This window comes from Falco biarmicus, chromosome 3 (assembly GCF_023638135.1).
Source record: "Falco biarmicus isolate bFalBia1 chromosome 3, bFalBia1.pri, whole genome shotgun sequence".
NCBI lineage: Eukaryota > Metazoa > Chordata > Aves > Falconiformes > Falconidae > Falco > Falco biarmicus.
The window spans coordinates 29,970,136-29,997,998 of NC_079290.1; the positions used below are offsets into that span (position 1 = coordinate 29,970,136).

Sequence of the window (27,863 nt, forward strand, 5' to 3'; positions counted from 1 at the left end):
TGTAGACTCTCATGGTGCTTATGAAAAGGACACTGTTTAACGCCGCATTAGTCTGAAACAGTACAGTCTTTGAAGGAGAACATGTGGACATCCCAAAGTCTCAAACCTCTAGAGAAAACCCCCTTGAGAAATCCATGCAGGATTTGACTGACAGAAAATACAACTATTGAGATGTATTTTATGCATACTACAGAAAAAAAACCACAAATGGAAAGCCAGGTGGCCGTCATGTGGCATTTTGTAGTAGTCCATGTTTTCTCTTTATAATTTTGCTGCATTCAAACAATTGTGCATTCTTGAGTTGTATTCTTGAGAAACTGTCCTGCATAAGCATGGCTTTTGGTATTCTTTTTCTGTTGTGTTTTGTTATTTGTTTTTAAAAGGATATCCCGTTTCATTCAAATGTAAACCCATTTTTTATGCTTAGTCTGAAATATCTTCTAGATATTTCACAGTCCCTCAGTTAGGGCACAACACACAGCTCCAAATTCACTGGACAGACTTGGCAAAAGAGGTGTCTGTATGAGGAACACTTACAGTTTTTCAGCTTGTCTGGATGAGAGCTCCACAAAGTCATCTTAAAAGATTCCTTTCCCCCTTCCCCAAGAGTGATCTGGAAGGGAAGCTCTAAGGAAAGCATTCTGGCTGCAAAACCAGTTTTGCCTGTTATGTTTTGATATTGGGATACTTCAAGCTTACGGTCAAGAAGACATTACCTTGCCAGACATAGCTTGCCTATCAGTTTTGGATAAGCAAGATGAGGAACTAGAAGATGAACCAAGAATGGAGAAAACAAGAGTTTCAGCATGCGCTAGATCCCTGAAATACCTGAGGCATGGATTATTATGGATACATGGAATATCATCTATTTCAAGCAACCCTTCTTTTACCAGGCAAGCACAAAGCAGTAATGGTTGACATTGGTACAATCACACTTGGGGAGCCTTTCAGGACTTCTATGTGTGCAGATCAAATAATTGAAAGGATGAGGGGGCTCAGAGGAAGGGACAGTGACCTAAACAGCCCAAGCTCCTTTCAGCCTTTTGTAAGGCAATTCTTCCAGTTTTCAAAGCAACAAAGAAAAGTTCAAAGAAATACCTAATCACAGTGTACACAAATAGGGAATTTATATAGGAAATAGGTTCATTAGCAAACTAATTAATTTTCCACTTTTAGTTATTTAGTTGGTTTGAGCTACAAATAACATCACTTTAAGTCAGGATGATTTAACTCTTGCAGCCAAGCTAGAAACCAGCCTGTGGCTTTTCATAAATTGTAATGACGGCTTCAGCATTGTCCCTCTCCCCTTCAGAAAGATGTTGCCTCATTTCACAGTAACCAGAGATCATAGACTACCAGGTTGGAAGGGACCTCAAGGATCATCTCTTCCAACCTTTCCTGGCAAAAGCATGGTCTACACAAGATGGCCCGCCACCCTGTCCATCCATATCTTACAAGATCCAATGCTGGGGAATCCACCATTTCCCCGGGGAGATTATTCCAATGGCTGACTGTTCTCGTGGTGAAAAATGGTCCTCTTGTGTCCAACGGGAATCACCCCAGGAGTAACTTTGACCCATTACCCCTGTCTTTTCCATGTGATACCTTGTAAAAAGGCAGTCTCCATCTTCTTTGTAGCCACCCTTAAATACTGGAACACGGCGATAAGGTCTCCCCTAAGCTTTCTTTCCTCAAGGCTGAGCAAACCCAGTTCTCTCAGCCTTTCCTCACATGGCAGGCTTCCCAGTCCTGTGGTCATCTTCATGGCCCTTCTCTGGACCCTCTCCAGCCCGTCCATGTCTTTTTAGCACAGCGGGGACCAAAAGTGAGCACAGTATTCCCGGTGTGACCTGACAAGTGCTGGGTAGGGTGGTAAAATGGCTTCTCTCTGTGTGCTGGTGATGCCCTTGTTGATGCAACGCAGCACCCCGCTGCTTGCTCTGCCGCAGCAGCACACTGCTCATCACGCTGAGCTCTTGTCCACCAGGGCCCGGGTCCCTGCCCACAGAGCTGCTCCCCAGCCGGGTAGATCCCAGCTGTGCTGCGCTCCTGGATTGTGTCTTCCCCGGTGCAAGACTTACGTTTGTCTTTGCTGAACTTCTTAAGGCTCTTGTTAGCCCACTCTCCCAGCCAGTTCCTGCAGGGTGGCTCTCCCTTCCAAAGTGGCCACCTCCCCACTCAGTTTGGAATCACCAGCAAACTCCACCAGGTACGCCTGACCTCATCATCTGGATCACTTACAAAGATATCAAACAGCGTTGGGCCCAGTATCGACCCGGGGGGACCCCACTCGTGACAGGTTGCCAGTGTGAAGAGGAGCCATTGACCACCAGCCTCTGGGCGCGGGCAGCCAGTTCCCCACCCACTGCTGGGCCACTTCTCCGGGCCGCAGCATCAGCTTCTCCTGGGGGAAGCTGTGGGGAACTCGAAAGCCTTGGAGAAATCCAGGTAGACAGTGCCCACCACTCGCCCCACATCAGCCGAGCGGGCTGCGTTGTCGTGGAAGGCGATCTGGTCTCTCAAGCACGATTTGCCCCTGGTGAATCCGCGCTGGCTTTTCCCAGCCACGTGCTTCACTTGCCTTGCGGCAGCTCCTGGGGGATCGTTCCACAACTTTCCCAGGGACCGACGTAAGGCTGATGGGCCTGGAACTTCCTGGATCCTCCTTTAAGACCTTCTTGAAGATGGGGGTGACGGGAGGTTCTTCCAGTCTTCTGGCCTCACGACACCAGCCAGCTCTCAGCACCCTTGGGTGGATTTGCAGGACCAAGCTCCTGTAACTGTGCACACACCGGCTCTTCCTTCGCTGACGCTGGTCCGTGGTTGCACCAACTTGGGCTCCTGTTCCCGGGGCTGGGGCCCAGAAGCGCTGGCAAAGACAGGGGTGAGGAACGCGCTGGGAACCTCTGCCTTTGCAGTGCTGCTGGTGACCAACGCACCGCCACGCTGAGCCGCGGGCCAGCGTTTCCCTTCTGTTTCTGCTTGTTGTTTATGTGCCTGAAGAACCCTTCCTTGTAGTCTTTGACATGTCTGGCCAATTTCCGTTTGAGCTGAGCTTTTGCTTTTCTAGCTGCATCTCTGCACACCCTGGCAATGCCCTTGTGGCTCTCAATGGGTATTTGTCTGCCTTTCCATCTCTGGTACGCTACTGTTTTGGTTTTGAGCAGGCTCAGAAGCTTGCAGCAAAGCCAAGGGGGTCTCTTGCTCCACCTACTTCCCTTACGTTAAAGGGGATGATCTGTTTTTGTGCTTCCAGGAAAGCATTCTTGAGAAACTGCCAGCACTCACTAGTTTGTTTATCCTCCATGGAAGGTCCCCATAGAATCCCTCCCTTCTTGAGAAAACTCATTCTGTAGTAATTTCAGACATGGCTGCAGGTATTTTCCACATACAATAGCTGCTTATGTGTATAGGTGAAAATGCAAGGTTACAGATCTTTCTTAACGCCTTCGGAGACTTGAGAGCTGAAACAAAGCTTGTACATCTCCTTGGATACACACCCAGCCGCTCGGCCCCTCGGCAGCAGAAGGACCAGGAGCTGATAGAGCTCCTGTTCTTCTGACTGGCTAAGCCTCAGAAAGACACTGGTCTCCAGTCCAGCGTGCCTCTTCAAAAGACACATTAAAGCCTGGCCGTCCAAGAATGAGTGACCCCAAATGACAGTATCACATCAGAAGAGTTATCCCCCACCCAGAGCTTCCACTGCAGCTACCGCTCAAGGCATGACTTTGTTCATTAGCCACGTAGGTAAGGATGGGCAAGGAAACAGTCACAACAAGCTGTGACAGCCTTAGTCAGAAGGGCCTCTGAAAGCAAAGCTCTCAGTAACAAAGTGGTTTATACTTCATCAGATACTTGAAGTAAGGAATCATTTAAATGCAAGTCAGAGCCTATTGAACAACTAAGTGGAAACATGGTGTGTGGAAAGGACTTTCTATCCCTGAGGAAACACGGAACCGTCTCTTAACTAGTTTGTTTTAGGAGTTCATTGCGGTGATCCAGTTCTGAGTGGTCCATGACTTACCCTCTGCCATTGACTGAATTAAAAATACTGAGCCAAGTTAACAGGTCACTTGATGCTACAATTAGGACAGAAAATGTACTTGCTTTGAGCTGCAGATACTCCTAAGTATGTTTGTTTTAAGAGCATTGTATGAGACCCTGAAACCAGGAGTTGAATGTTAATGAGTTTTGAATGCAATTTTCTTTTCCAGAATACACAAAAATTAGAGACATCATAATTTAAGAACTTGATTTTCAGTGAACCAGAAACGTTGCTTGGTATGACTAACCAGATATTTGTAAGAGCAGAGGTTCAATAGTTTCTTAAACTGAAGGAAGCTACTATGAAGACTAGACGATTTTAGCAATTCTACCAAGTTTCAGTAGAAACAGTATATGAACTATTAACATGATATAGAGTACAGAAAAAAATAATCCCCTCCATCTGACAAAGTAAGAGTTCTCCCACTTCACTCCCAACATCCACCCCAACTAACAGCAGTTGTTAGTCCTGCAGGGAATAAAATCTGAGGTGCAGTGATACCGCACTACTTTCAGCTTAAGAACTATTGGTCACGCAGCTCCTCCTGCTCCTTCCCCCCACCCAAATTCACTCAACTGATGCTCTCAGTTCTTAAGTCACAGAAGGGTTTGGGTTGGAAGAGACAGAGGTCATCTAGCTCCCACCCCCCTGCAATAGGCAGGGACACCTTCCACCCGACCAGGCTGCCCAAAGCCCCATCCAGCCTGGCCTGGAGCACTGCCAGGGATGGGGCATCCACAGCTGCTCTGGGCAACCCCTGCCAGGGGCTCACCACCCCCACTGAAGAAATGCACTTGGAATTTTAAAAGTAAAATAATTTTAACAGTATCTTTTAAGAACTAGTTGCATTTTTTAGTTTTTTTCTTCCATTTACAGCAGAACAAAAGAAACCTTTCAATACTGGCATGGAAAATTGACTATCCTTCATTGGTACTCAGCAGTCACCAGAAGGAGACTCAGAAGAAGTGGCTGCAGCAGACTTGAACTTTTTTCAAACTGAAATCTTGACTGACAATCAACTTGAGTCATTTAAAGGCAAAACAACTACGGTAACAGCTGAAAGTCTCCTTAAGCCATGTATTCTGACATCTGCACTTTTCAAAAGCCTTATTCCCATGGCTAGGAGCTATTAATAAAGACAGTTTCCAATGAGATACAATTCAGTTACAACACAACAGTACTAGAAGTATTTCTATAAAGTTTGAAATGTTTTTAATATGTACATTCTTTCTTAGTAAATATTAAAGTAGTGCTTTTCTTGCACTTTTTTTCTTTAGACTTCTAAAAGGGCATCAGAAATACAGTTTTCACCCCCCTCCAAACCAATGCACAGTTGTTACCTTCGTAACAAGCACGTATGAATTCTGTACACCTTTCCCTCCCCACAAGAAATAAAAATATGCCATGACTATCCAATTACACATCATCACAACAAGTTTAAATTACGCATACAAATAATTCCAGAGTATTTAGAAAAACCCAACATATTGGATTCATGAAGCCATTCCATGCATTCAACACCAAAAAAAAAAGAAAAAGAAAGAAGAAAAAAGAAAAAATGATTAAGTTTCTTTAAATGGTGTTTTGTCTTTCTATCCAAGTACCAGAGACCGGATTCAGTGTATCATTAAGACTAACCACTGCTTGAGTCATAGAAACATGACAGTACATAGATAACCAAGTTTCTATTTATAGACAATATGCTATACAGTTACTACCTCTTTAATGAATGTCAAATAAAGCAAGTTTCACTTTCTAAGACGTTGAAACTGCACATTAAGAAAACAGTAAGAGGTGCTGCTAAATAGGTAACAACATTTTGAAAGGAAAGCTATGTATTTATATGATCCTGCTTAGTAGTAGCAGTTAATATAGCAGGGTTCCTATGTTGTTAGCTAGTTTGTTTCTTTTTTCCAAAATGACAAGCTATTAAAGAGCTAGAGCTTACTAACCCAGAAATATCAATTTTATCTTCCAGAGGGGAAAAAAAGAAAAAAGAAAAAAGAAAGAATTTATGCAGTGAAAGCTCTTGGGTAGTACCTCTCATTACATAAAGTCTTCATGTTTTCTACAGAAGTCTCTCGTAGCACAACATACAGATTGGAAACAGACATTTCAGACATAAGTTACAAACCTGAATTCAAAAAGTATTTTTTTTAACCTTTATGAAGTAAAGTTATAACGTTACTTACACGCAAAGGACTCGGCATAACTTTGTAATACACTATTTTAGTGTCTGCCTTAAGGTACTCCTTGAAAAGCTGTACTTCAGTTCTAAATTTATTTTACAGCAATCTTGACAGGTATCAGTCTCAGGCATTACTCCTTCCCGGTAAATAAATCAACATCATCAACATGCTCGATTTATTTTTAACAAATAAATTTTAGAGTGTCATATGTTCCTGATATACAGGGGTTAATACCTGTGCAAGTTAGTATCCATTTATTAGCAAAGCTCTCCGTTAGCAAGGCGTATTTTCAGTACAATTAAAAGCAGCTTGCTGCATTAATTATTCTCGCCTTGAAATACTGTTGAACAGTCAAGTACAGTTAAGAGTACAAGATCGTTGATCAGTACTATGTGTTACAGCTGTTAACAATTCTGTTTGTGCCACAAAACCAGAAGTCAATCATTTAAAAAAAATCTTGGCTCTTTAACTGAATTTACCAGGTGATGTTAATTACCATCCTTATCAAATTTTTGTAAAGACTATTTACAGTGTACATGGCTGAGCATGCACCTTACAGTCACAAACACATCTGCCAGTTTGATACCATGTAATTACACAGTGCCTGAAAATGACAACACATCTTAAACACCATTTTAATTAACAGTTTCAAGCGGGAAATGGTCTTTATTTTACAACTGCTATACTTGCATGAATTTTTTTTTTTTTAATATAAAAACACTAACTCCTGTCCAGAAGTCTAGACACATTCTACATACTACAGGTTAAGGCAGTAAAAAAATGTGTTCCTGATAACTGGTCTTGACAATGTCAATTAAAGCTGTCTGAAGCCACTCCAGCTCTCCAACAGATCTCTGAAATCCCAAATAATTTTTGAGGGAAACTCCCCTCGACTTTGCTTTCTTCAGAGTTTTAGTAATAGAGAACAGAACAGAACTGGGTATGGTAAGTTAAAAAAATAAGGGAAGGGAATATGTGATTTCAATTCATTCCATGAATTTAAAAGTTGAAAGAATACAGTTTTAGATGGGAGTTGGAATCAACCAAGAACAGTAGGGAATGAAGGAGAAAATCAATTTTATGCACATTACTGCATTCTTAAAAATATACTGTTATCTTCAATAATTCAAGTAAGGTAATAGACATTATCAAAAATAACTTCATGAACCATACTCAAGTTTCAAATCACATTCTCAAACTTTTAACCCAAAGCAGTTTATTGTGTTAACTTCATATAATAAACCATGAAGGTCTGACTGTACAAATGGTTAATGATTTGCACTTGTGATTCCTGTAATAGCCAGCAGACTTGCTAACCAACTTACTGTAAAGATATGGCAGATTATGTATTTAATCAAAGCACTTTAATTTAGGCATGAAACAAATTCAAATGGTTGACATTCTGTGCTTCTAATGCATCACTCTTAAGAGGCGCAAGAAACACCCACTATTGTACAGACAATTATTTTTACAGAAAACCCTTCCTTGAAATTAATCTTTTATCCGCAGCTGTAGATGAGTATAATCTGTTGTAAACAGGGCACTGTGTTGTAAAACCAGTTTTTAATTAAGATTTCTCTCCAAAAGTTGGAAAAACAGACTCTTCAGAATGTCTTTCAAATGTAGCATGTTCTGTTTGCTATATCATAAAGTTACTTTCCTCTGATTCCTTTTTAAAGATGTTTGTGTTCACAGCAGTTCTGTTTTTAAAAATTGTTTGAAACTTATATAAAATTCTGTACATGTTCACAAATTATTGCATAAACAGCATAATCTTCATGACAATATTCAGCAACACATGTCCATTTCAGGAAGTTCACGTTTCCCTTCTTGCTTTTTTCTTCTTTTTAACTTGTTTGGGGGATTCCCAGCTTTCTTCAGACTTTGCTAAAAATAAAACACAACTACAGTGTCAGGACTGAGTAAGTTTACACAGTTTAAAAGTTTGACTTTTAAAATCCTGGACAGTACACCCCACATTATTATGATGTAATTCAGAACAATCAACTAGCATAATTTTTGAAGGAAGAGTTATATTTACTTGCTTCTCCCAAATAGTCTAATTTGAAGCGCATCTAAAACAACATTTGCTAATTTCAACCTACTTTTTTACACCACAATTACATAGAGTGATACAGAACAAAGGTTGTTCCTTTGCAAATGTATTATTTACAGTAGAGTCATCATTTTTTGGCCATCTGGAAATAATGTACATGTACACAATTGACATTAAACGTTCACTTTTATCAGATTACACTGCTTTTAACCACTAAATGTGACATGTCAAAAGTGTTTTTAAAAACAATGTTATGTAAAGATGTGGTTACAAGGAACCCATAATCAAATAAAAAAGTACTATGCTGTTTTATTAAAAGAGATTACCTTAAAACATGCTAGTTGTCAAAAGTGGTAAATTGGGTAAAGCACTTTCTATGCTGAACATTAGAGATGTTCTTTCAATTGTTAAGGCATGAATCAGTCACAAAACCCTTCATATTTTAGAAAAAAAAAAGTTGTAAACTGATACACTGACTTGAAAGATTCTGTTTAATATATTCAAAACCAAGAAGCCAACTAGAGTGGTTGAATAAGACTAATATTATGAAACCATTTAGTTTGTTCTACAGTCATTAGGGACAGATATAGTACTTCAGCACTTAGCCAGGAACTTCTTATTTAATGAGATTAATAATGACATTTCAAAGTGTAATTCAAACAACTTTTTTTTTTTAAGCAATGCCTTTCACATCATGACTTCCCTTCCAATTTTTCTGTCTTACTGGGCAAGTACCTCACTACAAGCGCTTTTGCAGAGTAATGCAGAGTATATGTTTGACATCTCTGGGCACAACATAATTTTGAAAAGCAATATACCTGCAGTAGTTCAGCCTGACATACGTGCTGTTAGGCTACAACAAAAATAAGTGCATTAGCCATTACCTTTCCACTGTCTTATTAGCACCCGTTTTCCTTCATGACTACTACATTCCATGGAAGTATATCAAAAAAGATGTTAATGACCCAAGTTGAGAAGTCAAAAAGAAAATTTAATTGCTTATATTTTTTTTTTTCCAAACAAACATCCTGTCAACTGCTATGTTAGTACCAATCTATTCCACTGAAGACTCACAAGCAGGCCTTTGAAACAGGGTGGCAGAACTACTTAAGTCACAGCATGGAGCTCCAGTCCTGATGGTGAGGAGTACTTCCAAATGTCTGTTAAGGACTGGACAAAGCCAACAGACATTTTCAGTCATCCAAGCCTACAAAGCCAGTTTTTCCTCACAGTGGAAGCACATTTGTCAAAGTACTTCAACAAAAGCTAAAATACAGCAAGATATAGAAATGAAACAGTACCCGATATGGCACATTAAACCTGAAACTCAGGGCAAAACATTGTAACTATATACTCTCTATGGGAAAAAAGTACACCCTGAATTCAGACAAATGAATTGTAATGAAACATACTTACTCTGTGGAGGAGGCACACTGTTTTGCTTAATATTGGGACTAGAAACATCTGTCTCTTGCAGCATCTGTGGCACTTGGGAAGCCATCTTGTCAGAATCGCTCTGTGATACAATTACAGATGGCTCAGTAGAAACAGCAAGTGAAGGAGCCTCCTCAGGCTATTTGAAAAACAGAAAAAAGTCATACAACAGTAAAACACTCCTATGCGGTGTTATTTTGGTGGTATACTTAGCAGCTGCTGGAAAGATAGCATTGAAAAAATTAAGCCAATATTAAAATCCTTCAACATTTTAAATCAAGGCTGCAAGACTATGACTGCCATCTAGTGCCAAAACTTTTAGTTGCATACAAACAAACCACACGAATTCTTAAAATGTGACATGCCAAGAAAAGGATAACAATCACTAAGATCCTAGAGAGGTCCTATAATACATACATCTTCAAAAGAGATGCAAAATGGTGACACAAAAACATTTTTTTTTGCAAAGCAAACAGGCAAGCTGTGTAGGTCCAAATACACAACTCAAATGAAAATAAAACAATTTTTTATAATATTTAGGAAGTATTTGCATTCATTCCTGTCAACTGCTCAAAACACTCTGTATGCTTATATTAGAATAACAGCTATTTGTGACAGCAGTCAGGAAGTATTTCAGTGGAAACTACTGCAGGAATAACTGCCTAGTAAGACATTCCTAGTATTCTCCAATTATCCAGTCTATTTCAAAGATACCACTGCAGAGACAAGATCTAACTGTAGCTTCCCATGTAGCACTTACTGGAATTCAAGTACAGTAAAACAGAACTCAAAATGCAAAAAACATTTTGACATTCCAATAGGAAAGCCAGATCATAAAATTATATGACCCCAACAGCAGGCAACCCACTGAGAAACAGCTTCAAAGAAGAGTATTTTAGAAAACAGTGCCTCAGTCAAGTAATAAATCCCAAACTTTAGGATGTCATTAAGTAGTTATGGCTGTAGTTGTGCCACAACAGCCAGGACCGGGAACCGCCACAACAGAACAGTGCAGTCCACATCCAGCTCTTGATGTGGATGTACGCAGATCCGACATTATGGTCACCAGTTTTTACTGTTTTCATTACGAATGTAAGCATCTAAAAAATGTTGTCAGAACATACAAAAGAGCAAAATGCTAAGTGTTTTTTACTTTATCATACCGAGCAAGAAGTTAAACAGTTTTAATTGAAAGAACCCAACACAAATTTGGAGAGTAGCAGTTTGCTAACCTTTTATGAATAAAGGAGTTTGTTGTGCCCTTGCACATCAACTGAAACAAGTTTGTTAATAACTACAATTGCAATATTTCTCTTATCTACTGAAAACATGATAATATTGATTTTTATATCAACCATGCTGATGAACTCCCATCTTACAGGATTTCCAAGCTTAGCCAATTCGTATGTTGTCTAATGGTTAGCAATCATCAGCTACATAAATACGAGTTTCAACAAAATGCATGTGGCCTCTAAAACAAGGACAAGTTAAAGCTCCTAGTTCTGCAAGGTAATTGATTCAAATCACTGGTATCATCTTTTCATCAGGACAGATTCACTCTCCACCTGCAGGTAAAGCAACTCAATCAAGATTTAAGTGGCACACAGCTGTCTCTGGCTGACTTACAAACATGTTGCAGCTTGAATGTTAAAGCATGCAGTATTACCACAAATGTAACTAAACAGGTACATACAACATTATATGGCCATTTTTCTAAAAAACATACTTCTGTCTGAATTTTGGATGAGGGGAAGCGGAAAGTGATACCAAACATTAAGGACTAGGTACTACTCTTTGCTAGGATATTCTGTGTTAATAAACCAGTTCAGAAAGGAAGCCTGAAACCATGAACAAAAACTATTTGTATTATCAAATAAGCATGTGCATAGTTTTACAATTTATTAATGAAGCAGTGACTTGTGAGACTCTTACAAATAAAGTGTTTCCAAAGAGATCTCTTAATTCAAAACCTGTGCTTGTTGACAGAACACTGAAGGTTTCCACACAACCCAGTGTATAACATGGGAAAAATATCACCACCAGATAAAAACCAGACGCATTCAACATTCAGCTGTTTCTGGTCTTTACGAAGATATTCTGGATAGTAACTTATTTGTGTTCAGTTTATTTTTCCTCATGTTTGGTTCTCATGTTTTGAGGCATTTGCTCAAGACTAGATTACCTACCTTGGAAACTTAAGTCAACAATTTCACAACATCAGTCACAGACTTGTTTATAAAACTTTTTGTAACAGCCAAGTCAAACAATATCAGAAGGCATCTCTGCATGTGTGAAATTACAATGAAGCCAAATCTGATAGCAAGGAGACTTGATAAAGACCACAGGCATTGTCAGATGCAACAATTCATAAATCATCCTTTCCCAAGTCCAACTAACTTCCAGAGAATGTCATTAGTAATCTTTTTGTCTTCTGCCTGGCCCCCCACCCCAGCAAGTCTTTGTAATACAGACTATGTCTTGTCTCACAAAATTGCCCCTAACACAGCTATATAGAGGCACATGTATGAGCAGATTGAATTTAAGACCCAAGAAAAACAGGAGCACTCAAGCCCCCCCAAAACAGTGCACAGTGTGGGTCTGCATCAGAGCTGATGCCATCAAATCACCGAGGAAGTTGTATATGGTTTTAAGCACTAAACAATTGAGCAAAGTCTACTGAAACTAGCTGGTATTTTGGCAGTGCCAACACCTTGTGAGAAAAAACAATAGAGTACCTAACTGCAGACCAACAGAATCATTACATGTAGCTGAAAAGTATTTCTCAAACTAATTTAGATTTCCAAAGAGCAAAACCTAGCCTTTTGGGACACACCATTACACTTCTTTCTAGATGTCAACACCACCCACCTTGATGTCACAATCTAAACTAATTTCCTGTCTACGCTTTTTCAACTATGGCCTCCAACACAAAACAAATAAATAAATAAATCACAAGCAAATACATTATCTTTCATAACACACACACTGCCAGGAATAAAGCCACTTGCACACATAAACAGATTATTTTTTTTAGATACATCTTGAAAAAACCAAAAACCACAAAACTCAACTTTGCACTAGTCAGATAGACCAGGTAGCTTTTGCTAACCTTGAATTAAGGCTGAACTGAACCTAAATGGAACAAATATAGTAGTATTTTGATGCAGGATATTTAGAATACGCTGAAAGTATGTCTGAATGTGCTTTTCAAGGCACGTGTTCTCAATAAACACTTTCTGTACTTTTTCATCGATTACCTGCAGCCTCTTGTAAAAGATTCCATTCTAAATATTTTCATTTGAATTTTAAGACCTTGTTATCTTTTACAAAACAAGTGTTTAGCAATTAAAACTCAATATTCTGACAGATACTCTTTGGTACCAAACTGTCTCACTGGTATTATTCACCCTTTATGGAATGCAAACCCAACACCACTAGAAATATTAAATACTTTACTTCTTCCTACAATGATGCTTGTAGGGTAACAGTATCTAAAAAAGCTCCTACTTGGAAAAGGATTAAAAAGAACTTGTATTGTCTGGAATCTGTTTCAACTGTGAGCTGAAGCAAACAGTCTGTTAATTAGTTTAAATAAAACCTTTTCTTATTCAGTCATTAACATTAAGCCCAGCACACCCACTGAAAATAAAGTCTAGACTGTATTTAAGTCAGAATACAGTAAGCCAGTAACAGTTTGTTTTGTTGCAGTGAAACAGCAAAAACGCTATTCGTCTTGTGCTCGGACCCATTAGTTCTTCGGTTTCCGTATTTCAAAGTTTTAAACTATTGCTTGAATATTCAAACAAGAAAATAACTTGACAGTCATGAAAGTGACCACTGATTTAGAAGATACTGCTTCGCAAAACTTGTAACTAACATATCTAAAATTCAACCTCTCAATCACCTTTACATTCATAAACATATAGCCTGAAACAGTATTCTTACTGTAACTTTACCTACACAAATTAATGTTTCAATGAAGTTTGAGCACTTCCAAATCCAAAATTGTAACATAAACCCAATTTTGTATCCAATTTTGTTTCCCTACCTTAGCTGGTTCACTAGTACTCATGGTCTTCAGAGAAAAAGCTATTTCCTGCTGTGGCTGAACTTTTGAGGTATCCTCCCGAAACTCCTCTCCAGCTTCTCTATCCAGTTCTTCAGTGTCCTACAAAAGGGGCAGAGGGGAAGGGAAAAAAAACCAGAAAGAGCTTGTGTTTGCAGTAAAATTCTGACTCTTCTTCCCTGCATATCAGTTTTTTTGCCATGATCAACTTCAACTAAGAAAATCTATCTTAAAATACCTAAAAAAAAAAAGTAGTGGGCTGACACTAGTCTACACTAACACTCAAGTTTTATAGAATGTAATAGAAAAATACCCATAGAACCCAATAAAGCTCAGAAAGCAGTACTCTTCATGCAATTCACTGTCAAAAAATCCTGCTATGTCTGAATGAATGACACTTCACACTCCTGTGAAATTATGATATGAAACTAAACTGCAGTTACTCTAAAAACTTTGTAAAAGTATAATGAGACTTGACAGCCCTCAACTCTGCTTTGTTACAAGCAAAACACACAGAAACTGAAAATATACCCAAAGTATCCGAGAGTCTCAACCTTTATTCCTTAAACACTCTAATGGTGAAAGTTTTCGTTTTGCATGAGGAATTAGGTTACATTTTTTATAGCACCAGAAGAATTCTGTGGTGGTGAACAGTAAATAGAACACAGGTCTCCAGTTTTAAGCTGGAAGTACCTCTTGAAACATTGTTCCTTCACTTACTTCCCCCAGAACCCTGTGAAAAATGCAGCCATAGCTTAGGTCTGTTGATTCTTCACAGCAAAGAAAACATACTGCCTAACAGCTAACTCTGAAGGTAGCTTCCACTGCCCTGACAAACACTGAAGTCAACAAACATGTGTTAACGACTTAAGTACAATCAGTGAGAAAGATGGTGTTTAAGTGAACGTGTTCATTTTCAGGGGATAAATATATGAATTAACAATGATAACTTATCTGTGATGTATTAACAGCTCTCTTTGCTCCTATCAAGCAGCGCCCCCTAGTTTTCCATAAAAATTTAATAAACATGAAAATTCCTCTGTAAACTGATGATCTCAGACTGATGGACTGAATGAAAAAGTAACAAAATCAGAATGGTTGGAGACCAATGGGTAGAATAAATGGATCTAACTATCCTAATACAAACAGTAAGATTCCATTTGACAAATACAACTTAAAAGGCAGCTCACAGGCAACAGAAAAAACCTCTATTTCAGAACGCACTCACTGACCTCAAGATCCATGCAAAACATCCACAAACACCTGTTAACCATAACATATTAATCTTGACTTTAAACACTTAAGAGTCACTGAAGATACAAGAACATGACAGATTTCAATTACAAAAAAATTGCAATACTAGTACCCTCAGTTTTAATTTGCCTCACAAGAAACTGCAAATTGGCACAAATATCTACCTCCACATAGACAACTTTAAAATAATTATATGTAATTTGAATTTAACCTTTTATAATTGTTTTAATAAAATCTCAGACTGAAAACACAATCATGATAAAAAGCAAATCCAAAGCGACACTTTCCCTCTCTCCAATTCACCTTGTCAGATTCAACTGAGCATTTAACATTTTGTAAACAATGCAAATTATGAATAGCTGCTACTACAAGCAGAAGCAGGATATATTCTGAGCACGAGCTATTAAAACCTTTTTCCTATTAGGAAAGTACTTGTCTTCACATATTCAAACACTATTCAATTGCCAAACGAAGCGTGATCTGCTTTTTCTATTTTTACAAAACTCTGTTTCCATGTAATTCTTCAAAAGCTATTTAAGTAACAGAAAACTCCAACTATCCTCAGTTTGCAAATACTACCTCATTCAAATCTGACTCCCAATAGCTCCACCTACCGAGTTCGAGGCATCGATACTTGCCATTTCACATAAATCAAGTTACGACAGTACTCCAGAAAACCACTATATTCTCATAGAATTGTACTTTAAGATAGCCTAAGAGAAACCTTCAATTTCTCTCATTCTCCTAGCTAGCCATGTCCAAGACAGCTGTCTTCCAAAAGACAGGACGAGAAGACTTCCCATGTAGAGGAAAGCTCCTCCTGGAAGCATCCCTACAGTACAGAATCCTGATGTGATAGAAAATAAATAATTCAGGATAAATACTTTCCACATACTTCATGTTTTCCATAAATCCAGCAACCCTACATTGGATTCACAAGCCAAACACAGAATAATTAAAATTAAAAGAAATACTAATAAGAGAAGGATTACTTTAACTCTTGAGAAACAACAGTAGACAATTTATAAGTAAACAATATCATCAGGAAAAGAATTTCCCAAAAATAATTTTTGCTTCAGACACTAATACATAAAAATAAGGTTTTGTGAATTCCTCACAACTGCCTTTTCGATTATCCAGATTTTGTTCCATTTACCTGTGCAGGAGAGTTAGCTTCCTCACCCTGCTTCTTCTTTTTCTTCTTCTTTTTCTTGGACTTGCCACTTGTAGAACTCTGAAGTATTGGTTCTGCTTTTTCTCTTTCATTATCTGAAGTCTTCATAAGGGAATACAAGTTCTTTAGCATTGAAAAATTACAGTGAAACACATCTTCTATAGACTAAACAAATTAATAACTATAAGGAATTTAATTGCATATAGAAGTATAAATGAACACAATCTTATCTGTTTAGTTCATTTTAGGAAGACCACATTCTTTAAATGCTACCTGGCAATATAGGTACAGGGTTGGGAATGAAAAAGGTAACAGAGCATCATGTACTCCTGGGAAATGCTGTTTTTCATAGAAAGAATTAAATATTGTTAGGAAGTATTTATGAAAACAGATCTAAATCCTCTTAGTCTACAACAATAAGGTAATCCTTATATTATGGTGAGACAGTAAAATTTGACATGGAGCTAAGTGGCTTCCATTTTCTCAGTAACAACATTGAGTATTTTCCTTCTCTACCTATAAATTCAAGAATTGTGCTACTCTTACCAGTGTAAAAGAGATGAGAGATTACCTTTATCATCACCTTTAAGTTACTTTAAGAAATAGTAGTGGTAAAGGCAAAGTCTTGGAGCTAAGGAGAAAATATCACCTTTTACCTTCTGAACATCAGGTATCTCTTCAGGCTGAGGAACAGAAGCAACTTTTTCTTCATCTACCCAGTTTCCCCACTCTTCTGCTGGTGCATTCCAATCAGAGCTGGGATCAGCTGAAGAAAGTCCGTCTACAAAGATTAAAAATATTTTCAGGAACATCTCCATACTTTTCAGGTGCTCTTTGACAGTTTAAAAATAGTAATAAAAAATCTATACATAAACCCACTTCTTTATAGCAAAATATAAACATTCATTTCATGTATTTCTGGAAAATGTAAAGATATTAATGACAGCTAGAAGACTTTTATAAGTAACGAGCAAGACATTTTACAGAGCAATCAGACTGCAAACTAGTCACAGCAGCAGCAAGCTCGATGCAATTGCTTTGAGGTACTTTTCTACACTATATGAAGAAGAACAAAATTTGAGAGTTGTACTCTATCTTAAACCTTCTTCCTAGTTTGCAAAAAAATTAAGGTGAACTGTAACACTGATCAATCTTACCTCAGTAAGAATCCTTTACGAGTGATATATCTGACAGTAAATCTTATCAAGCCAAAAGTCATCTTGTAACGCTGACATTTTTTAACAACCTTATTTTTTCTAAGACTAAGTCCCTACTCCATTTCGCTATAGTTCATTTATGATGGTACATATTTATGTTGTCACAAAGGAGTAACAGATTTAAAGGGTGAGTTATATAAAAATTAAAAATTTCTGAAAGGAAGATCTAAGCCTTAGACTGTCTGTTTAGTAGAAAGTTACAGCAAGCCAATTTTAAACCAGAACACCCTGGAAAAGATCATCTGCCATTTCACATTTATATTAACATCAAGAATATTTCTCACCCTCAGACTACGCCAAACTGAAGAAGAGGCAAACTTGGTCTGTCAACCACAGTGGGATTCAGTTTAAACATTTGAAAATTAGTCAAAATGAAAAGCAGTAGTAAGCACAATTAAGTTTACTGGCAAACATTATGAAACCAGATACACACTAAGAGAACTCAAGATTACTTATAATAGATTCCCACTTCTTGCTTTCATATAAAAATATTACCTCAATTACATTTACTTTGGACAATTAAAATTTACCGATTTGAAAAAATTACTGCCCAACATAAAATTATAACATACCTACTGCCCTCTCACTACTTGCTTAAAGGAAAAAATCCAATATTTTTGTTAATAATAAAAATAAGTATTATTTGTACATACAGTTAATTTCCTTGTCCTGAACCTGATATAGTAAGCTGTATCTGTGTACCACATGGGAAGTTTTAGGCCAATTTCCCTGCTTCTGTTATCATTCACTTGAATCAGTTGACAGCTATGACCAGATTACAGATGCTACAGCCATAAACATCCTATGCTCAAAAATGTGAATAAATCACGTTTTGATAATACATAAACCCGATTACTTTCAAATGACTAACTGAAATGTGCTTCCTTCATCCTTAAACAAGATAACAGAGAAGTTTCAAAACAACCTGGTATCACAGCAGGCATGACAAAACTAGTGGAATCAAGGACTGCATCAATCCATTCCACTTTTGCAGTCATTAAACAGGAAGCTGTTCTTATAGAGAAGATAACATGCAAGGCAGCTTTTCTGGTCAACTTGAGCAACGTTTCAGGCAAATAACCTAATGAGAGGCACAAAACTATTTTTCTTAAAACAATCTCAGAGCTGAGTGAATAAAGCTATCAATTACAAAGGCAGTTCAAATGGTGAATTTAAGGCTGAAGCTTTCTTCACAGGCAGTTTCACTAGGAAATATTTAGGAATGGCTGTACCTTTATTATAATACAGCCCTGTTCAGGGAGACCCTGTGATAAAGAACTACAAGAATATTTTAAAATTGGCAGGGAAGGAAAAGGGGACAGGAAACACCAATTTTAGCACAATTCCCAAGTAATTTCTGTGACTTCTATCCTGCATATGCTTTCTATACACATAAGAACTTCCCTATGTTTTCTAAACAAGAAAGTAAGTTAAACTAAATACAAGTGCCTTATGTCATGTTAAGTTTTCAGTAAGGTACAAACATGTAAAAGTAAACTCTGTGAATGAAATATAATCTGCTAAATATGTCATTTGCCGACTTGCAGTAGATTTTTCTCACCATTTGCAATAAGACTGTTTTAATTGATTACCAAGATTTTCTAGCAAAAGCCAGAACTACCTTAAAATGCATGAGCTTTCTCCCTTCTGAATTTCAATGTCCAAGTATTTTTCCTAAAAACTAACCATTTTCTATTATCATTCGTCAAAATACTTCTTCCTGCTTTCTTCAAACTGCCAACTAGCTTTACAGAAATGGAATGTTCCAGGTTGTTCTTCAGATGCTCACTATTGGCTAATACAAGTAGGTAAGTAACAGTGACTATAAAGTAACAGTAATTAACAAAATTTTCTTTATGAACATTTTAGAGGAACATACTTAACCCAGACCATTCGTCATCAACAGGGGGTTGAGCATGACTTAAATCCCACTGAAAATCCGAAGCACCAGCCTGAGAGACTGATTCACTGTTGGATCCTGAAAGGCAATAAAATTATACTCATAGGTTAACAAGCTTCCCCAGTTTTCCCGGGTGAAAAAATTCCAATCAAAGGAAGAAAGGAAGACAGGAGGCTCAAAGAAAAAAAAGTCTGATTCTAAGGACTGCACAGGACAGGAAAACTACAAGGGTCTTGAAAATGACATATATTCAGAAAACAAGGGAACTGAAGAAGGAAGACAAAATTAAGTCAGGAGAAGAATATGAGGGGGGGGAGGGGGAAAAAAAGAGGCAAGGGTGAATAGCAGTAATCTCCTCAAACTGAGAAATACAATGAAGTTTTATGGGTAGAAAAAAATTATTACCCTGTATCAGTAAGAACCCTTACAAGGAGAAGCTTAAAAGAAAAGAGTACTAGAAAGAAACCTCATCAATTACATTGCAGATCTAGCAATCAAGTTACTTATTACTAAGAATCCAATTCTCATTTCTGGGAAAAAGTTCCAGGAACATATAAAAGCAGCATGACAAACAGTAAGGCCAATACCAATCATGGTAACTGAAAGTGTTAGACATCTAACATAATTATGTTAAGAAAAACAGGGCAACAGCAAACAGATCATTTTATACAACAATAACACCAAAAAAACCTTAATGGTGAGACAAATTTATTACTTTATGATGAGACTTACTTTGGAAAGGATGTTTAAATAGAACCACAGGTACCTGAGTCTATTTTATAAACACCTCTGCAAGAGATACCTCAGATGACATGAACATGTTCTCATTTTTTGCTAGCCAGTCACAAGTGAGAAGTAAATATTTATTCATGTGGTCACTCTGCATCACAACATTGTTAGCCAAGGTGCAAAGAAGATTAATATACTTCACTGTCTTCACACTTCTCTCTCAAAGTTGGAATGGTGGTATTGCAGATGAATCTTAGCCTGTTGTCCCACTTTATTAAACTTTAAGTTTTAGCCTAGAGACAGAACTTAAATTCAAGTGGCTCCATGGGAAATGTTACTTTGTTACAACTCTCTGTACAATTAAGACTTTGGTTTTTCTTTAAGACAAGGTTTCTGTAAGTTTTCATTAAGCGAACTGTCCTTTGGGAAGTCTGATAAATTAGGCCTTGGCATTTATAATTTTTGTTATCCTGGCTCAGATGTGCATAGAGAATGAAGCACTCTGAGCTGTAGGATACTGAGCTCAAGTTCAACAGTTAAAAGACTGTAAACTGCAATACAAGTAAGTATATCCTAAATGCATAAGCACTTGGCCAGCTACTTCCTAGAAGAAAATAGCTATGGCAAGCCCAATAACTTCAGTAAGCAAGAGCAGAAAACCTGACATATGATCCCTTCATTATATGTATTAAAAAAAAAAATCATCACAGTAGCACTTGTGTCAGCAAATTAACACACAGAATTTGTTATGAAGCCAGGTTTGCACTCCAAAGCATTTTCATCCTTCAAAATCAGAAAACCCCAGAGCTCAGCTTTCCCACATGTCATACAGAGAAAAGACTTCAAATCCTGCCTATGAAACTTATTTTGAAAGTAATGCTTCAGTTCCTTGAAGGGGGAAAAAAAAAAAAAGTCTCCCAGCATATCAGGGTAAATGGACTTTTCAAGAAAGCAATCTTCCCATCTCCAACTTCAGATGCAGCAACACTGAGAAATCTCTTATGCCCATTACTTAGACTCAAAAAACCACACATCGCTGATCTAGCTTTTGATCATCCATTTCAAGGGCAACAAGGCTGGCAAAGAGTCGAGAACAAGTCTTACGAGGAGTGGCTGAGGGACTGGGGTTGTTTAGTTTGGAGGAGACTCAGAGAGGATTTTACTGCTTTCTATAACTACCTGAAAGGAGGCTGTAGGCAGGTGGGGGTAGGTCTCCCCGATAACAAGTGACAGGACAATAGGAAACGGCCTCAAGTTACGCTAGGGGAGGTTTAGATTGGGTGTTAGGAAAAATTTCTTCACTGAAAAGTGGTGAAGCACTGGAACAGGCTGCCCAGGGAGGTGATGGAATCACCAACCCTGGGGGTGTTTAGAAAAATGTGTAGATGAGGCACTTATTCACAGGGTTTACCGATGGACTTGGTAGTCCCGGGCTAACGATTGGAATTGATGATCTTAAGGGTATTTTCCAACAGAAGTTATTCTATGATTTAAAAATTACTTCAGTGCATAATTTCAGCATCACAAAAAAGTTTTCCAAGCTTTCATAGAAGGTGTCTTCTACCTGTTTCCAGTTACCAGTACTATTTTCAAAGAACAATGAGAAAGATGCATATTAATAACATTTGACAAATTCTATTTCCACCTGGTGGAGAGAAGAGTGGAAACATGTCTGCAAGGGCATACGTACCAGAAACTCCAGGAGTTAATCCAAATGAAGAGAAAGTAGTAGAATTCTGTTCAGAGGTATTAATCCTTGCATCCACATTCCAAGCAGCTGTGGCAAGGAGGTGGTGGTGGTAGTGGCAGCAGGGGGAGGAGGAAAAAAAAACAACAAAAAAACTTCACACTGTTGGCAACACTGAAAAAGTTAACTATTTCATTATGAAAAGGGTCAGAAAAACAGTGGACAGTCCAGCTCTGTTAACATTTCACACAACTGAGGGCATTATTTCGCTTACTACATCAGCAAATCAGTACCGAGATGAGACTGTATGAACACTCAGCTTGAATCTATTTTCAAGCTTTCTAAGATCTTCCCTCTACAGCCTTTTGTATATATAAACTTCTCAGAACAGAAAAGTAAATGTTTTGAGCCCCACACTATTATTCTTCTTCCCATTATTGCAATCATCTAAGTTACCAAATGAGTATTTATTAATCTGTAGATGAAACCTATCTTGAAGCATATTGTATATTGGTTAAAGAACAGAATTGAGTTCAGAGTAATTTTTGACAAAACAGGACATATTGCTTAAAAATTAAGATATACTTGACTGTTCAGTGTACGGTAGAAATTAAGCAGAAATAATCAGAGGCACTAATAGTGTCAAGGTTAGAACGTGATTCTTAATAAAACCTACCAGCAGCTTTTATTTAGAATCATATTTAATTGGGTGAGTGGTCACTCAAAACTGGACATAGTATTCCAGATGTGGTCCAAGAAGGGAAAAATCACTATCCCCAATCTACTGGTTCCTGTTAATACAGCCCAGAATACTCTTTGTGTCCAGCTTGGTGTCCACCAGGACGCCTTATCCACAGAGCTGCTCTCCAGTCAGTTCCCAGCCAGGGGTGCTTCCTACGCAGGTGTAGCACTTCACATTTGCCCTCTTTGAACTTCCTGAGGTTCCTGTTAGCACATTCCTCCAGCTGGTTTAGGTCCCTCTGGATGGCACCCCTGATGTGGAATAAATCAACTGATTCCCCTCTCCCCAGTCAAGTTTGGTGTAATCTGGGAATCTGATGATTAACACTCCCTTGCCTCCTCCAGGTCATTTATAAAGATAATAAACAGGACAACTCTAAAGTACAGGGCCCTGTGATATTCCCCCTTGTTACCAGCCTCCAGGCAGAATAGGACTCACTAACCACTACCTTCAAGCCTGACCAGTTTTTCAACCACCTACTAACTTAGATACAATAATATTGTGAGACACAGTGTCAAGAGCATTACTGAAGTCATCATAATGGATGTCCATTGCTCTCCCCTCACCCACAAAACTAGTAATTTTACCAGAAGCAAATCAGCCTGGCCAGGCATGAAGTATTCTTGGTAACAAAAACATCAAGCTGGTCCCAGTCACTAAGAACTACCTTATTAGAATATACAGCAGAATACAGCTAACTGGAATATGAAAAAAACTCTTTGACTCTACTTGGCAATAGTATAGCTTCCAATGGTATAGCAGGTCCAGCCTCAGGAACAACATTTCAAGATATGTGAAACAAGTAAAAAAGGTCTAGACTAAAGCAATGCTGCTGACTACAAAGGAATACTGCTCTACAGAAAAGGCAAGGATCACTTACACTGAACAGTCAGAAGGACTGTATTACAGCATCTACTAAGTTAAAGGCTGTTGCCCAGAATTCTCCATTATTATTATGGACAGTATAAGTGATAGAGGCATAAAATTGTACTGAGAAGACTAAACCCGATTTCTAATAAGAAAACCAGTGTAACACTAAACCTCATGAGAGCTGAACACTCTTTATGCCTGCAGCCTAAACAAATATCTGCCAAAAACGAACAGTTGATTTGATCATGTTCGATCAACAGAATAGATTTATGACCTGGGTTTTAAGACATTCATTAAAAAAAAGTAGTTACATTTCAAAATGGCTTAGTATTCACTTTCAGAATTTTAAGAAAGTGACATAAAAAAAATTTGATTCCTTCACAGAAATCAAATTATTTCAGATAAATTCCACAAACTGTTAAAACTGTAAACAAGACACATAGATGTTAAACCACCAGAACTTACAGTAAACAGACTGCTTAGTTCACATTTCCCCAGACCACTTCCAGATTTTTTAATATATAAACATAAAGCTATTTATGAGATTCACTACCAAAAAGTAGCTTATGTAAAAATGCTTAAGTGAAGCAAGTTTTCTTTGGAATAGCTTACCAATAGGAGTGAACAAAGAACGCTCTTTCCAGGGCCTGCCCACCAGGGTTACACCCCAGTCCTTTCCATTTCCATTAGCATCTCCAGCATCCTGGCCCCAAGCCAATGTCTCAGTCTTCCTCTTCCCAGCTGCAGTTGAAGGAACAGATGTCCATTTCTCCTCCCCTACACCAATCTGTGAGGAGATTTTTACAGACTTCTCGTTCCAGCTTCCTCCATTTACTGTATGGCTTTCACTCAATCCTGGAGAAACTTAAATACATGCATAATGAAAACATTATTTAAATTAAGAACTGGATGAAGAATTAAGATATTATTTATGTGTATATACACTTAAAAAAGAAAGTACAAATGAACAGCAGCTTTGCTACACCAGTGTGATACAGAAGAGCTGCTGCTCCGCCTCAGCTGATTTTCCAGTTCAGATGACACGCACCATCTGTCTACCAACTTGGAGAGTGAGGAAAAAACAGCATCAAACTACACTCTCCTTCCTGCATCCCTTTCTTTATAGGACTGATACCTTGGTGAACCAGATCCTTTAGATTAAAAAAAAACCAAACAAAAAAACAAAACAAAAAACCAAGAAACCCCACACCCAAAACAAAAGACGAGGGGAGGAGGGTAGGGGGTGGGTAGTGGCTACTTCCAACACTGCTTACAGAGTATGGTGATGATTTGTGGAAAACCTCACACACTAAATGGAGAACGATTTGTTTTATAAATGCATACAGCAGTTCTCTAAGCAGGAAGTACAAGAAACGACCAAGGATTAGAAAATGCTTCCCAAACACTACACGGAATTTACAAAGGGCATAGCTATCATATTGACCATGGTGTCCATCAAGGTTAGAGGAAAAAAATAATAATGGTAACACTCGAAATAAATTATTTTACATTACACTAAGGTAAAAGATCACAGGACTGCAACAGTTTACCCTGATGAGAAATTACTAGCTATAGCAAGTTTAATGTATACTTTGAGAGCAGTCAGTAGTACACCGAGACATGAAGGTAACAGTAATTTTTTTTTCATTTATGTCCCTATAAAACAAAGTGCTGCACCCAGCCTGACCTCATATATATCACAAACCTTTCTCAAAGGGTTCTGTATATCAAATCCCCTCTTTTTACATATGCAGTGTAAACAACAGGAAAAACTGATTTACAAACAATTAAGAAATACCTGCATATTGCAAGTGTAACACTTAAATAGTCAGCCAAAACCTGATGCACAAGTTGGTCAGTATTATGTGCCAACAAAAACTACAGACCAAATATTTTATTCTTCAAATGAACTCATAGCTCGGGCAGCATGAACATACCACATTCAAGGCAGCTTCACTGGCAAGGAATTGATTAGGTGATGCCTACATTTTCTCAGACAAATCACTTCCAAACACAGACATCTGTCAGGTCACTAAAAACTGTGTGCCTAAACACATCGCCCTTTCTCCATGGCACTAACCTTGTTCATGTCAGTCAACATCCTTTAAGGATAATAGGACATCTTAGGGGAAGGCAACAACAAAAATAGCAGAGACAGAAGGCAAACAGTAGCTGCTAAAAACCAACTCTCTTGGAAACCTTGCAAGACGACAGCTGAAGTCCTGAAGCAGGAGCTTGATTACTCTGTTTATCATACTACTCTGTCACAAACATTTACCTTCTATACAACCAGCAAGATTTCACAGAATCACAGAAAACTCAAGATAGGAAGGGATCTCTGGAAGCCACCTAGCTCCACCTTCTGCTCAAAGCACAGCTAACTTCAAAATAAAACCACATTATTCAAGTTCCAAAAAACATAAAGGTGGATTGCCCAGAGATGCTCTGAACTATCTCGAAGAGCTTTTCACCTTGTGGCCAGTCAGAATTTCCCTTACTGAAGCTTGGCGAGGGCCTCTTGATCTCTCATTATGCGTCTCTGAATATTAGAGTTCCCTCCTTCTGGGCTACAGTCCAGGAAGTTTGCACATGAAGTAAGTAAAGCTCTCAAAAACCAGCAGCGTGATTCACTTTCTGGACCTGGGCGCTTTTAATAACTCATTTGCTGACTCGTTTAATTACACTAACTACTTTTCATTAAAGCAACACCACTGATGTTGGCTACGAGTACAAAACCACCATTTTGATTTCATTATGCTAAACTAATTTACTTCAAGCATTACTATAGCAATGTCTCTTAGTAGAAAACTGCTAAGACTCACTAGTTGATCGCAGCCTAAAAATAGCCAAATATTTCAACAGTTATGTCTATGATAGTATCAGGTATGTAAACATACATTCATATTTAAGTACTTGCGAAATTAATGTATTTAAAATATGCCTCTCAAAGGAGTATGTAAAGAACCCAGTAACTTGTGTATACAATCTGGAACAAGTCCAAATTTTGCCATAATCAGGACTGGTATCTTTGAGATTTTGCAGTTATCTATATTAAGTTTTTCTTCGAACAACTAACCAATTCATTAACACAAAAAAATGAGTAAGTTTGAAAAGCTAGCATAAAGAATTTTTAAGTGAAGCCTGAGAATAAGATGTACTGTTCTGGAAATAACAATTTGTACAATAGGTAATCTGTCTGAAAAATCTACGTATTGAACCTTTTTTCTACACATACTATTCTCAACCTGTTAAGAAGTAACTGCAACTTAGAAGTATAACATTTACATAACCAAAAAAACCAGCTGCATAAAGTTCAGTGTTATTAATAAAGATAAGATCAGTAACTGCACAAAATCCTGCACCAACATTTTGTATTTTCACTTCTGTAAAACACTTCTAGTTACTTAGGATGCCTAATAATGAAAGCCTTTTACCTTGTGGAATTGATGACTCCCCTTTTGCAGGTTTAGAGCTGCTAACCTGTGCATTCAGAAGTACATCACCTGATAAAGAAGTAAGAGAAAACAGAGCTAGAGTAAGTTTTTAATCAAACAGCAATACCTGTAAAAATCTTAGAAAAGTAGCCATTACTGATATTCTAAGGAAAAAAACCCAAATACCTCAAAGTAAATTACGACATTCCCAGAAAGCTTAAAATTAAAATCCTCTATTTTTTTAAATCTGTGTTTATTTTGCAAACAGAAAGAACTCAAAAAATTCATTTAGGGCCTACAAACCAAGCAACCACAGATTTCAAAGAACTGTAGCTAGTTTTCCCAAGAATGGAGAGCAGAAATCGAAAACAGAGGCTGTCCTTTTCAATCAAGGGGCAGCTCTATTTCAGAAATATATAGCTATTTCTAATTTCCACCTTACCATAAAAACACTAGATTAAGCTGGAAAGAATTCAGCTGTGTCTGGTACAAGGCAACACATAAGAACATCCAATGCATAAAGGACTCTGGCTAGAAAGGTTACAGTAGTTATGGCTAGCTACAGAGCATATACAGACAGTTGGAATTACCATTTCTTGAGGCTGTTTCTGTGTAAATGGACAGAAAAAAAGAAAACAGGAAACAACTGATCTCATCCTTGGGGACAAGAATCATGTACTCTGTCAAGATGCAAACAAGCGTCAATAAAATCACCAGGTAAGGTTTGCAAATTTCACTAAGTTGTTACTAGGTACCAGACAGTTGCTAAGGCTCAGTCTTTTTGTCACCCTGCTAAAACATCAAGTTTCATCCAATCAAAGTACCCAATGTATCAGTATGTTAAAAGTGCATTAGAAAGCTAAACTGTTTGTCTTCGGATTCTTTTAGCTTCTTAAACCATTTCTCAGTTGCAGCCAAGTATGAATTCCTGTGCCTACACACAGTTTAAACCGGCCCATGCAACTTTTTTCTGAAACAGTAGCAGCCACAGAAGTTAAAGCCTACATTTTCTTATTGAATCCTTAGCTGTAATAATTGATTACAAAATCTGAGCCAGATGTGCCCC

The 27,863-nt window shown here is 37.9% G+C and overlaps 1 protein-coding gene across 1 annotated transcript in view; it reads right to left on the bottom strand.

Moving 5' to 3' along the window:
• Positions 1-5,234: 5,234 nt before the first annotated feature.
• The window catches only part of MTDH (metadherin), a 35,091-nt gene continuing 12,462 nt past the window's right edge, over positions 5,235-27,863 (bottom strand). The window contains exons 5-13 of the mRNA XM_056331422.1: positions 26,798-26,866; positions 23,976-24,227; positions 21,755-21,841; positions 19,315-19,413; positions 16,875-16,999; positions 16,201-16,320; positions 13,773-13,892; positions 9,707-9,863; positions 5,235-8,121 (exon numbers count right to left, since the gene is read on the bottom strand). Of these exons, the coding sequence (XP_056187397.1) occupies positions 8,051-8,121; positions 9,707-9,863; positions 13,773-13,892; positions 16,201-16,320; positions 16,875-16,999; positions 19,315-19,413; positions 21,755-21,841; positions 23,976-24,227; positions 26,798-26,866 (1,100 nt within the window). The 3' untranslated portion in view covers positions 5,235-8,050. The remainder of the gene's footprint in view (positions 8,122-9,706; positions 9,864-13,772; positions 13,893-16,200; positions 16,321-16,874; positions 17,000-19,314; positions 19,414-21,754; positions 21,842-23,975; positions 24,228-26,797; positions 26,867-27,863) is intronic.